Raw genomic sequence first — 15,014 nt, forward strand, 5'->3', positions numbered from 1 at the left:
TGACCCAAAAATACAGATGAGCTGAAGGCCGCTATTAAAGCAACCTGGGTTTCAATAACACTTCAGCATTGCCACAGGCTGGTTGTCTCCATGCCACACCCCACTGATGCAGTAATTCATGGTAAAGGAGCCCTAACCCAGTATTGAGTGTATAAATGAGCAGACTTTTCAGAAGTTGGACATTTCTGTATTGCAAATCTTTTTATTTATTATTAATTTTTTAAAATATCACCTTAGGAAATATTCTAATAATTTTAGAAACTGGATTTCTGATTCTCATGAGCTCTAAGCCATAATTATCAAAATTAAAATAGGCTTAAAACAAAAATGTCACTTTACATGTAATGAAAATTTAATTTAAAAAAGTAAATTATGAAAAAGGGCGGCACGGTGGCGTAGTGGATAGCGCGGTCACCTCACAGCAAGAAGGTCCCCATGGCCAGCGAGGGCCTTTCTGTGCAGAGTTTGCATGTTCTCCCCGTGTCCGCGTGGGTTTCCTCCGGGTGCTCCGGTTTCCCCCACAGTCCAAAGACATGCAGGTTAGGTTAACTGGTGACTCTAAATTGACCGTAGATGTGAATGGTTGTCTATGTGTCAGCCCTGTGATGACCTGGCGACTTGTCCAGGGTGTACCCCGCCTTTCGTCCGTAGTCAGCTGGGATAGGCTCCAGCTTGCCTGCGACCCTGTAGAACAGGATAAAGCGGCTACAGATAATGAGATGAGATGAAATTATGGAAAAAAAAAAAAATTTACTTTCACGATATTCAAATTTTTTTGAGATGCACTAGTATATCAGCAGTTCAACAAATCTAAAAAAAAAAAACCTTCATTCTCAACTGCATACCTTTAAATACCATTGACTAAGTCTAATTAAGTCAATAACCACCAATTTAAAAATAAATTATATATATATATATATATATATATATATATATATATATATATATATATATATATATATATATATATATATACATACATACATACATACACCAATGTTCAACTGTTTTTCTTGATGTTGCACAATTGTTGGGTTTCAGTCACGTGACTTTTCTTAGCAGTTTTACTGGAAGTGGTGGTCTAAACAACTGCCTTACTGCAAAAACTAGCGATTACTTAAATCAGAGTACGCTCGTAATCTAGAAGCCACTGCTCGCTTTAGATATATTCAGAAGATTGCTATGTGCAATGGAATCGACCCATACAATCTGGGACAGAAGGATTTGTCATACAATCTCGAAAACTACCCTTCAGTCGAGTTCCCCGACACCTCGAACTATCTGGTGTTGCAGACATCCTTCTACACCGCAAAACAGATGAAAGTGTGGAAGAGTATGGAGGCTTACAACTTTTTTGTATGTGGCTGGGTAAAGGACCTCGGTATCAAGTCGCTGCTGAATGAATTCTCTATTGTTTTTGCCCGTGTATTTTTTTTTAAGCTTTTCGTTCACGTCTTTACAACGAAGCGCTGCAAGTTGAAGTGTAAACAAACAGTTCTCTTGATTCTCACTTGTGTTGTGTTCTCCCGATTCTCACTTGTGTTGGCTCTTATCTCTCAGGTAAATCATTCACAAAGGTCATCAGACACGCCTTTAAAGACCTGGATCTTAGTTAAACAAGACGGAGAAGTGATCACGGTGCATTCTAACTGTATGGCTGGGTAAGAATTTTGTCGTGACCTTCATGCATATATGGACTTTTTGAGGAGTGAAGAATAAACAAAGAAACAGCTGGGGACTTTTTTACTAATAAAAGTACCGTAAAATAAAACATAAGAAAAATATTTGGAAAACACTAAGGATATAGCTGAGCGGGATATACAAACCTTTCACCAAGTGATCACTGCAAACTCGAGCATGCTCCGACTCGGCTCCCTTCGATTTCAGTGAGAGGTTCAAAAGCCACCTTTCTCGATGTCTTTTGTGAAATCCTGTTTGTTCATCCTTTTTTATTAGTTCACGGGGAACCCTGAAGAAACTTATCAGTTTCATGGTTTGATCGATTTGAACAACCTAAAACAATGCAAGCGTAAGGCATTTTTCATGCAAGCAATGCACCTTCTCCGTACAAACATTTTGTCAACTGAGTTTTGGTAGACCACCAGCTAAAGTTCTGAATAACTAATGAGGTGGTTGTGACATTACATGAAACCCAGCAATTGTGGTGCAGCAAGCCCAGTTTGTTTAACTCCACAGAGTTAATATTACACCTAGTGGTCAAAAATAGAAACTGCAGCAAACACTGATGCAGGAATCACACCATCTCATGCTTGCTCTATGAGCATTCAGTTTATGAGCAGCAGCAGACAGGACAGTTAATGACAGGTTTGCCATGCTCCATTTTTTTTTAAACACCAAACTGTGCAGAATGAAAATCTAATACATTTCTGCAAACAAAGCCAAACTGCAAGTGTAGACCACATTTCCATGATGTACTAAACCATTTCTATTGTAAAATAAACTGCAAACATTAGGAGAGAGAAAGAGGGATTATGGAGAGGATAATGTTCATGCTCTAGAAATGCATGTGCACCTTGGGACAATGGCAACAAGAACATATTTGTGGTATCAAAACATTAACTGTACCGGAGACAGTATAAGGGAGGAGACAAACCACTTAAAGAATCCTGAATAGAAATGTATGGGGGGGATATGTCATACCAAAGATGGCAGCTGTATGCACATATGGTACCCCTCTCCATAAAAACAAACAAACTAGGAAGTGATCAAGTTATTCCAGTGAAAAAAGCTCATAGTTGCACATCCATCATTACATACCATAGTCTAGGCAAATGAAACTGAACAGGCTTAATGTGGAGCAATATAAGATTTATTCCTCAAAATTTGAATGAGAAATTCAAAAAGGTATGTAGATTCTATGTGAACGATTTCACAAATTTTCAATATTCGCGAACCCGCTCGACCATCTCTTCCGATGCTGGTGGTTCTCTCATAAATGCACGCTGCACAGTCTTGTTTGACTGTGTTCGAGCGTACTCTAACACACAAAACACTTTCTTTTCCAGTGAATGGCATTTCTATACCATCCATCCATTATCCGTGACCGCTTATCCTGTACAGGGTCACAGGCAAGCTGGAGCCTATTCTAGCTGACTATGGGTGAGGGGCTGGGTACACCTTGGACAAGTCGCCAGGTTATCACAGGGCTGACACAAACAACCATTCACACTCACACCTACGGTCAATTTAGAGCCACCAATTAACCTAACCTGTACGGGTCGGCAGCAACTCCTCCAGCACTATCACATTGAACACGGGGGCCCCCCCCAAGGATGTGTGCTGAGCCCCCTCCTCTTAACTCTGCTGACCCACGACTGCACACCAACATCCAGCTCTAATCTCTTCATTAAGTTTGCGGATGACACGACTGTGGTGGGTCTCATCAACAATGGCGATGAGACAGTCTACAGAAGTGAGGTGAGCCGCTTGGCCACGTGGTGCAAGGACAACAATCTCCGCCTGAACGTGGAGAAGACGAAGGAAATTATTGTGGACTTCAGAAGAGCACACACCCAGCATGCTCCACTATCTAATCGACGGTGCTGCAGTGGAGAGGGTGAGCAGCACCAAGTTTCTGGGTATGCACATCTCTGAAGACCTGTCCTGGAGCAACAACACCGCATCACTAGCTAAAAAAGCCCAACAGCATCTGTACTTCCTCCACAAACTGAGGAGAGCAAGAGTCTCGGCCCCCATCATACACACATTCTACAGAGGCACCATCGAGAACATCCTGACCAGCTGCATCACCGTGTGGTACGGCACCTGCACCATGTCCTGTTGTAAGACTCTGCAGCGCATCGTGAGAGCAGCTGAGAGGATCATTGGTGTCTCTCTTCCTTCTCTATCAGATATCTTTAACTCCCGCCTCACCCGCAAAGCCATCAGGATTGCAGGTGACCCCACCCACCCATCTCACAGCCTCTTCAATCTGCTGCCATCGGGGAGGAGACTGCGGAGTCTCCGGACCAAAACCAGCAGGTTCAAGAACAGTTTCTTTCACCAGACGGTCAGGAGGCTCAACTCCCTCCCTGTTCTGCCCCTCCTCCCCCTGCCACAGATTCTGCTCGCACACACCCCTGCCCCCCCTTCAGCATCTGACGTCACCCTCACAGTCCCCCCCCCCCAACACACACACACACACACACACACAACATTCATTAACACACTGAACTCAGGGACTGCACATTTCACTTTACCTCGCTCATTTGCACTATTCCGCACTACCTCACCTTAACAGCTATAAGTTTGTTTATACTGCTTATTTCATACCTCAAGTGCCATATATGAGTGTTTAGTCTATGTCTAGTTCTTATCTAGAGTGTTTATACTGTTTGTATTGTAGTCCGGGAGCCATGGGGCCGGACCCGGAATTTTTGGTTAAAGTTTTTTTTTTTTGCTTTATCTTATAGATTTGAGGTAGCTCTTCAAGATTTAAGAGGGTGCCCGGTGATATTCCTTGGGCAATTTAATATATTAACCCTTTAATGCCCTATATGCCCAAATAATGGAAGAAAATACAAAAAAAATAATATCAGTGTAAATACTGATATTAAATGCACCAAGTTGGCTGTATCTGATAGGTATTCACATTTTTCTCTATATTTGTCATTCAAATACATCAAATGTGGATTAATTAACCCTTTCATAACTTTTCCAAATTAGCGATTTTTATACAAGTATTACATAAACTCTACAGTTAATACAAAATAATGATCAATATCTATGTAAGAACTATACAGCATGCAAAAGAACTATATACAGCATGCACACACACACACACACACACACACACACACTAATGACCAATAACTATGTAAAAGAACTATATACAGCATGCATACACTCACACCAGTGATCCACTATGTAAACGAACTATATACAGCATGTATACACTCACACCAGTGATCCACTATGTAAACGAACTATATACAGCATGTATACACTCACACCAGTGATCCACTATGTAAAAGAACTACAGCATGCAATAGAACTATATACAGCATGCATACACTCACACCAGTGATCCACTATGTAAAAGAACTACTGTATATACAGCATGAAATAGAAATATATACAGCATGCATATACATTCACACCAGTGATCCACTATGTAAAAGAACTACAGCATGCAATAGAACTATATACAGCATGCATATACACTCACACCAGTGATCCACTATGTAAAAGAACTACTGTATATACAGCATGAAATAGAAATATATACAGCATGCATATACATTCACACCAGTGATCCACTATGTAAAAGAACTACTGTATATACAGCATGCAATAGAACTATATACAGCATGCATATACACTCACACCAGTGATCCACTATGTAAAACTACAGTATGCAATATATCAAGCATGCAAAATGGCATATACAGCATGCGCACACACACACACACACACACACACACACACACACACACACAAGAATAGCAAAAGATACTGATTTTCAATTAACCAAATTGGCTGTACAGTATTCACGCTTTACTGTCATTCAAATTAGTCAAACGTGTAATTGACCCTTTCATAAATTTGCAAAATTAACAATTTTGATACAAGAACTACAGTACATAAAGCATGTACGTGCATGCATGCATGCACACGCACACACACTAATGAGCAATAATTATGTAAAATAATTACATACAGTATGCAAACACACACAAAACAAAAACTATTTAAGGAAAGAACTAAGAGTTCAGATGAAAAAAAAAACCCTCTAAACCCTTTGCCATTGCTTAGTGTCTGTAAAAATATGCTTATGTACTGGATGCCAGCTAGTACAGAGGAGAATGTTAAGTAAACCTTACTCCCCAACGTTTTAAAAGTCGTGCTAGTCAGTGGAAGAGCAGTGTGGTTTGGAGTGGGGGTGAATCGGGGACAATGCCCTGAATTTTACTAGGGAACCAGGAACATTTACTATTTCAACAGTCAATATCGTAAAAATAAGCAATCTATTAGCTTAAGGAAACCTTACTGCCCAACGTTTTAAAAGTCGTGCTAGTCAGTGGACTGGCTAGTGCACATGACTCTCAGTCCACAAGCAGTGTGGTTTGGAGTGGGGGTGAGGGTAAGGTTAACAGACTTTTGAGATGATAATCAGGGACAATGCCCTGAATTTTACTAGGGAACCAGGGACATTACTATTTCAACAGTCAATATCGTTAAAATAAGCAATCTATTAGCTTAATGTATTAGCTTAAAAAAAATCAGTGACTAGCATTTACTAGGTGAGAGTTGGGTGTGCTAGCCAGTGTTGTGAAACTATGGGTCTAGTTCACTGGTGAGCAGTGAGTACATGTCACTGCTCTTTCATGATTACAGTCAAATAGTTTCTCTGCTTAGCTTATGCGTGCTGTGATCTTTTGGGGGCAGTGTGATTGACAGAGTTAGCAAGATAGCTACACAAATTGGCTTGAATTAGCTAACTGTGTCCCTCATATGCCCCTGCAGAAGTAAACACAAGGATGACAATGGAGTGTATGCCTAATAATTTAAGGCTCGCATTAACAACCAAAGTAATAGAGTAATAAAGGGCTTTTTGGTATAAGCCCCGCCCCCAATTGCATGGCCACACCCCCAACCATGGCTGGAACCCCACCCCCAGGCCTTAAACTCATCCTATTGTGTTAACAAACACAAAAATAAGTATGATATATAGACTTTGGTGAACATAAAGTGAAGAATGTCAAAATGTCAGAATTTAGGCTATGACTGCAGCACATCCAACAATAAAGGGCCAATATCCGGAATTGCCCAAGGGATATCACCGGGCACCCTCTCTTATCTTAATGAGTAGACCTTGGACAACAACCAACAGCAAAAAAAAAAAAAAAAAAAACTTTAACCGACGAAGCCAGGTTCAGCCAAATTTGGGCCTTTGGCTCCCGGACTATTGTTTATTTTCAATTATTCTATTTTTTATTTATTGCATTGCCTGTTTGCACTGTCTGCCCCTATGTCTTATTGTTTATTTAGCCTATGTCTAGTTCTTATCTAGAGTGTTTATTTCAAATATTCTTATTTCAATGATTCAGTTTTTTATTTATTGCATTGCCTGTTTGCACCATGGGTCAGAGAGGACTGAAATTTCAGCTGTGCTGTATGTCGAGCATGTACAGCATATTTGACAATAAAGTTGACTTGACTTTAGACTGTGGGGGAAACGGAGCACCTGGAGGAAACCCACGCAGACACAGGGAGAACACGCAAACTCCACACAAAAAGGCCCCGGTCGCCCACTGGGCTCAAACCCAGGACTTTCTTGCTGTGAGGAGACAAGGCCTCTGCATGCTCTTGCGACAAGGCTTTCGCAGACAGCTTTTCGCAGACAGTTGTAATTTATCGTTGAGCGGGGAGTAATAGGCGTGCGCGATGTTATTCACTGCCACAACTCAAGGGGGCGCGAAGTCGCGAAATCGCTAGTAGTTGTTGGTGGGTGTGGTTAGTGAAGTGTTTATCCTCCGGTTACTTATAATGACTAGAACTGGAGTCGTATAGATGTACGTACTTCCTCACTTCCTCGATCAACCGCTCTTCGTGCTGCTCCATCTTCGCTCGTGTTTTTAAAAATGGCGGTCGTGAAAACAAACCAAACCGGGAAAGTAGGGAAGCGGAAGTGCGTGTACAGCGGATGTAGAGTGGACCAATCAGAGCTCTCTTGTCTGCGACGCTGTCTACGAGGCTTCTGCAGTGGTCACAATTTTTGGGAGGTGCGCGCAGAGCGTCTGCGAAGGTGGGGGGGCTACACAGACACTGTCTGCGACACCATCTGCAAGGACTGGGTTGTCAGCATAAATTGGCCTACAGTGCTAACCACTACACCACCGTGCCGCCCCTATAGTTACACATGTGTAGAAGAAATATAGCAACTTCATAGCAACCTTGCACATGTGCGTTAGAACTATACCCTCTGAGGGGGTGAAAAAAGCTTTTTAAGCCTTATTTTGGAGCAAAGTCACCAAACTTTTAACACAGTTTAATCAGATTCGACTGGTGATTCTATACATGCAATTTTCATGTCCTGGTTGCCATTGAATGGTGTGATTGAGTGCATTTTCACAGACTTCCACTCGAGGGTGGGGTCAGGGGGAGGTGGGGTGTTAACATGTCTTGTTTTTTTATATGCAAATATCCTGAAGTAGATAAATACCAAACGGTCGAGTCTACAACAGAATCGACCTTGCAAGGTTCAGGATGACTTTAACCAGTAGATGGCGTTTTGAGCCATTTCTAAAACATGTCAATTTTGACAAAATTTCAATTTTCATAAAATATTAAAACACCAGCATTGATGTGTTTCATCACAGTACGGTCATATTTAATTTACAGATCAAAACATGTTTAAGTGTGCAGTACTTCTTTAATTTTAACAGATACTGTTTAAACAAGTCACACACAAAAAATAAATAACTATTTAATAATAATAAATTATTTATATATATATATATATATATATATATATATATATATATATATATATAAAATAACAATAGGATAATCTCTTCCCATGGAATCAGGCGACACATTTTCAAGGCTAAGCCAATGTTTACTGCCAGGTTTTTAATCATTATTTTTGTTTTTAATCCTTAAAGCTGTTTAAACCGTAGTGTGTTCAATAGCAAGACAACAAGCAACTTTACTTTACATTCCACCAAGCATATCTTGTGTCAAGATAAAAATCAGAAGAGACTGTTTACTTACTCGGTGATTCTTGTTTTCTTACCTGTTCCCCAAAATCGATGGCTATGTTGGTAATAGCCAGAGGAACCAAGAATCGGATGAGAGGCCAATAAAAAGTGAGGCATGCCAGCTCTACCATGATCCTAACCTAACAAAAACAAATCCACTTACATTCGGGTCAATCCGAAAATCAAATACCAGCAAGTACCAGGTTCTACCTTTTATATCTATAATAACTGGGTTTAATACTCAGCACTTAGCTAACTAACAAATAACGTCCTTCCAGAGATCATCATCCACAAGCTGCTTCACAGCGGTGGGAAATCATCATAATAAACAAATCTCATGACAGCCGCATGAAGAACGTGACGGATCAAAAACGGTCCACAACAAAAAACGAGATCTGACAGCTTATCTGTTCAAATTGTAACAGCACACACATGCTCTTATCTCCAGGGCACCATTGCTACACTGTAACAGTGTGTCCGTTTTTAGGACGCACGTGGGGCTGCATAACACCCTCCCCTCCGGAAATTCACGTCACAGGCTCCGCCCACCAACCTATAATAATCTTAATGCTGTGTTAATATTTACTGTAAATCAGTCTCACTTATAAATCACGACAAATGGAAAGTAAATACCTTTATTTACTTTCCATAAGAGTAGATATATTAGATAATTAGTGATCAGAGTATGAGTCCACTGGAGGAAGGCTGCCTGTGATCTGAACATAACAGTAGGTTAGGGTTTTTGTTTGTTTGTTTGTTTGTTTGTTTGTTTTTTACATTTATGTTTCTTCCTCAGAGCTCTTTTCAATTAAAGCATTCAAAATGTTATACAAAAGGAGCTGCACATGTGTATTCAGTGTGCAAGCTGTATTTCTGTATCACAAACAGACAGTGAAGGGTTTCATCTCAAACACAGGGAGTGAAACTATTTACCTTGTGCTATGGGTTGGTCATAATATAAAAACATCATGAAATAAGTGAAGAATTACGCCAAAAACATTTTATTTAACACTTCAAAATATTCAATGTTTGAACAAAGTGGCACAGTGGTTAGCACTGTTGCCTCACAGCAAGAAGGTTCTGGGTTCGAGCCCAGCAGCCTGTGAGGGCCTTTCTGTGCGGAGTTTGCATGTTCTCCCCGTGTCCGTGTGGGTTTCCTCCGGGTGCTCCGGTTTCCCCCACAGTCCAAAGACATGCAGGTTAGGTTAACTGGTGACTCTAAATTGACCGTAGGTGTGAATGTGAGTGTGAATGGTTGTCTGTGTCTATGTGTCAGCCCTGTGATGACCTGGCGACTTGTCCAGGGTGTACCCCGCCTTTCGCCCGTAGTCAGCTGGGATAGGCTCCAGCTTGCCTGCGACCCTGTAGAACGATAAAGCGGCTAGAGATAATGAATGAATGAACAAAGTGGCACAGTGGTTAGCACTGTTGCCTCACAGCAAGAAGGTTCTGGGTTCGAGCCCAGCAGCCTGTGAGGGCCTTTCTGTGCGGAGTTTCCATGTTCTCCCCGTGTCCGCGTGGGTTTCCTCCGGGTGCTCCGGTTTCCCCTACAGTCCAAAGACATGCAGGTAAGGTTACCTGGTGACTCTAAATTGACCGTAGGTGTGAATGGTTGTTTGTCTCTGTGTCAGCCCTGGGATGACCTGGCGACTTGTCCAGGGTGTACCCCGTCTCTCGCCCATAGTCAGCTGGGATAGGCTCCAGCTTGCCTGCGACCCTGCAGAACAAGATAAGCGGCTACGGATAATGGATGGATGAATAGATCAGAGTATGATTCCACTTCAGGAAGGCTGCCTGTGATCTGAACATAACAGTAGGTTAGGGTTTTTGTTTGTTTTTTACATTTATGTTTCTTCCTCAGAGCTCTTTTCAATTAAAGCATTCAAAATGTTATACAAAAGGAGCTGCATATGTGTATTCAGTGTGCAAGCTGTATTTCTGTATCACAAACAGACAGTGAAAGGTTTCGTCTCAAACATGTGGCGTGAAACAATTTACCTCATGCTATGGGTTGGTCATAATATAAAAACATCATGAAATAAGTGAAGAATTATGCCAAAAACATTTTATTTAACACTTCAAAATATTCAATGTTTGAACAAAGCGTGGGGAGGCACGGTGGTGTAGTGGTTAGCACTGTTGCCTCACAGCAAGGAGGTTTTGGGTTCGAGCCCAGCAGCCTGTGAGGGCTTTTCTGTGTGGAGTTTGCATGTTCTCCCCGTGTCTGTGTGGGTTTCCCCCAAAGACATGCAGGTTAGGTTAATTGGTGGCTCTAAATTGACTGAGTGTGAATGGTTGTTTGTCTCTATGTGTCAGCCCTGCGATGACCCAGCGACTTGTCCAGGGTGTACCCCGTCTCTCGCCCATAGTCAGCTGGGATAGGCTCCAGCTTGCCTGCGACCCTGTAGAACAGGATAAGCGGCTACAGATAATGGATGGACAAACACACACACACACAGTCTGTGAGCCAAATATGGCTCACTACCTTGTTTCCTTAGGCCTCATGAACCTAAAAAAAAAAGTGTATTGAAACAGCCCTCGGTATCTACTTGTCTACATTTTCCCACTCTTTAGAATTCTAACTGGCATAGACAGGAATTTTTTTCAGTTTGCTTATAATTGCATCATCATTTTAAGCCACAGTATCCTGTCAAACAAGCTTGTCATAGTAATAATGGTCCCATACGTGACCTTGACAGAAATGACAGTTCAACTGGCATGATGAAGCTAAATAACATGTCATTTTAAAGGGGAACAATATGGCTGAAATAATAAATACACTTAAACGATAAATCCTGATCTACTTTTCTTATTGCCGTAAACCTCCAGCAGACTACTTTATCAGCTCCTCACCTCCATAACTCTGCTGTCTGGTGAGTAGCTTTCAGATAGAAATGGGCAAAATGCATGATCCTAAATCGTTAATCCTGTTACTCACCATAGCAGATGGTAGCAATTAAAAAGGAATGCATTCATTCAAAAACAACAACAATAACAACAACTTTAATCAGTGTACTAATACAGTGGGAGACATAAGTATTCAACATATAAACTATTTTCTATTAAACATATTTACAGCACAGTTATCTACGTGGAATGTTGAGCAGACATTGATATCAACACAATAACAATAAATCGTAATTTTCCACTACATAAAATGTAATGCATTAAAGTGGAATGATACAGGAAAAAGTATTCGACACAGCAAGAAATCCAGCTGATTGCAATAATTAGTTTTTCTACCTGTGCTAATTAGAATCACTGAGTTAGTGCATGTTGGTAGGTTAGTGTTTCCATTCTCTGAAAAAGGGAAACTCACCTCTGAATGCAAGTAAACACATTGGCACTAAGCTGTCATGCAAGATATATCTTATGATGTGTAGAGGAAGAGTTCTCCTAAGACTTTCACAACAAGATTGTTGAGCAGCATTACATTACAATAAATTACATTATATTATGTGGCATTTAGCAGATGCTCTTATCCAGAACGATGTCCAACGAATGTAAAAGTCAGGTACATGAAGTGGTGAACTTATAGACAAGAAAGTTCTGGTGCCAACTGAACAAGTGACAGCAATATCTAGTGTAATATGCTGTTGAAATACCAATACTCAAACAGCCAAGGAAACCAACCAACCATATAAAGTATAACTAAATAGGGAACTCAAAACAGCTAACCCCAGGCTAGACTGAACACAGTCTGGGTTGGCCAAGACCAAAACGCAGTTACATAGTGGGCAGGGAACAAGGGGAGAGATGCAGCCTGAAGAGGTGAGTCTTCAGTCTGTGCTTGAAGGTGGTCAGGAAATCAGCAGTTCTGACCTCAATGGGAAGGTCATTGCACCAATGGGGGGACCAGGATAGACAGCAGTCTTGAGCGGGCTGAACAGGAGCAGAGAGGAGGAGGGGTCAGGCGACCAGTAGCAGCAGAACGTAGGGATTTGGCTGGTGTATAGGGGCGGATCAGACTCTGGAGGTATGCTGGCCCTAACCCCTTGAGAGCCTGGTAAGCTAGCATCAGTGTCTTAAATTTGATGTGAACTGCAATAGGTAGCCAGTGCAGGTTGGCAAGCAGAGGGGTGACATGGGAAGAATGAGGGAGGTTGTAGACCAGGCGAGCTGCAGCATTCTGAATGAGCTGCAGGGGTCTGATGGAAGAATCTAGAAGGCCAGCAAGGAGAGAGTTGCAGTAGTCCAAGTGGGAGAGGATCAGCGCTTGGACCAGGAGCTGAGCAAAGCAACATCACTTGTTACTGATAGTTTTCTCAACTCATAAATGTTCCTATCATGACCATTATCTGCAAGTGGAAGGAACATCACTCATCCATCAAGTGGCTATGTGCAGGAGCCCCTCCCAAGATTTTTGACTGGGAAGTCAAAACATTAGTCAAAAGAGTAGCCCGCAAGCTAATGATCACTCGAAAATAGCTCTAGAAAGAGCTGGAAGCAGTGGGTACAGTTGTCTCAAAGAAAACAATAGGCAATGTACTCCACGGCCCCAGTCTCTGTTCTCTTTCACTCCAGAAGAGTCCACATTACTGAAGAAAAGACATATTGAAGCTTGCTACAGAACATTTGGAGAAGAACATTACTGGGAGAATGTAGTGTGCTCAAAAAAATCAAACTTTTCAAAGTGCCATGACCTTAAACATATCATACCTACAGTAAAGTTCAGAAGTCGAAGCATCATAATATGGGGCTATTTCTCTTCTCATGGTGCCAGCAGAATTCAAATTATCAAGAGGAAAATGAATGGAGTCACATACTGGAAAGTTTTTTGAGAAGAATCTGTTGCCATCCACTAGGATGATGAGGATGAAATGTGGGTGGAGTTTCCAGACAGCAATCCAAACATATTGCAAAGGAGACTCTCAATTGGTCCCACTGGAAGAAAATAAAGGTGCTGGAATGGTCCAGTAAATCACCACACTTAAACCCAATAGAAATTTTGTAGAATCAACTGAAGATCATGCTTCACCATTTCATTTAAAGACTTTGTGTAGAAGATTGAGCCAAAATCCCACCTGAACACTATGAAAGATTAGTTTCTTCAAACAGGAAGCACCTTGAAGCTGTCATTGCAAGCAAAGTATTTTCCACCAAGTATTAAATACATTTCAGTTAGCATGTTCAATACTGAGGGCGGCACGGTGGTGTAGTGGTTAGCGCTGTCGCCTCACAGCAAGAAGGTTCCGGGTTCGAGCCCCGTGGCCGCTGAGGGCCTTTCTGTGTGGAGTTTGCATGTTCTCCCCGTGTCCGCGTGGGTTTCCTCCAGGTGCTCCGGTTTCCCCCACAGTCCAAAGACATGCAGGTTAGATTAACTGGTGACTCTAAATTGACCATAGGTGTGAGTGTATGGTTGTCTATGTGTCAGCCCTGTGATGACCTGGCGACTTGTCCAGGGTGTACCCCACCTTTCGCCCGTAGTCAGCTGGGATAGGCTCCAGCTTGCCTGTGACCCTGTAGAACAGGATAAAGCAGCTAGAGATAATGACATGAGATGTTCAATACTTGTTCCTTGTGTCAGTTCAATGTATTGCTCATAACCTTTTTTATAGATTGGAATATTATAATTTCTTTTTCTGTGTAGTTTTATTGCAATTATATCAATGTCTGCTCAACATTTTACGCGACTAGCTGCACTGGCAATGTGTTTAATAGAAAAACAGTTGATGTGCCCCTACTGTAACTGTTATAGTTCAAGCCCAGTGGCCAACAGAGGCCTTTCTGTGTGGAGTTTGTGTGTTCTCCCTGTGCCTATGTGGGTTTCCACCGGGTGCTCTGGTTTCCCCCCCCACAGTCCAAAGACATGCGGTTAGGTTACCTGGCTATGCTAAATTGCCCATACAGTTGTGGTCAGAAGTTTGCATACAGTGACATGAATGTCATCTTGTATATGAACGTCATGGCAATATTTGGGCTTTCAGGAATTTCTTTGAACTGTTCTTTTTCTGTGGCAGAATGTACAACATACATCTTTAATTAAAAACCAAACAAACAAACAAAAAAAACCATGAGAATTTGGTGCACAAGTTTTAATTTTCTTTGGGTTTTCTGAAATCAACACAGGGTCAAGATTATACATACAGGGTCAAAAATTTACATACAGCACACCTAATATTTGGATAAAATGTCTCTTTGCAAGATTCACCTTGACCAAACATTTTTTTTTTACCATGAACAAGCTTCTGGCAGAATTCTGGTTGGATATTTCATGACTCTTCATAGTAGAATTGGTAGAGTTCAATTAATTTTTTTTTCTTGGCATGGACTCGATTTACAAGCACGGTC

At 41.5% G+C, this 15,014-nt stretch overlaps 1 protein-coding gene across 2 annotated transcripts in view; it reads right to left on the reverse strand.

Annotated features, from left to right (window-relative positions):
* Nucleotides 1-9,203, reverse strand: part of ankha (ANKH inorganic pyrophosphate transport regulator a) — a 78,625-nt gene extending 69,422 nt beyond the window's left edge. Inside the window, exon 1 of one of the 2 annotated variants that reach the window (XM_060900040.1) lies at nucleotides 8,759-9,203. In XM_060900040.1, the coding sequence (XP_060756023.1) occupies nucleotides 8,759-8,854 (96 nt within the window). In that variant the 5' untranslated portion in view covers nucleotides 8,855-9,203. Of the gene's footprint in view, nucleotides 1-8,736 lie in introns of both variants that reach the window. The other variant, XM_060900041.1, reaches the window with a different exon arrangement.
* Nucleotides 9,204-15,014: the final 5,811 nt, after the last annotated feature.

Source organism: Neoarius graeffei, chromosome 19 (genome assembly GCF_027579695.1).
Source record: "Neoarius graeffei isolate fNeoGra1 chromosome 19, fNeoGra1.pri, whole genome shotgun sequence".
Taxonomy (NCBI): Eukaryota; Metazoa; Chordata; class Actinopteri; order Siluriformes; family Ariidae; genus Neoarius; species Neoarius graeffei.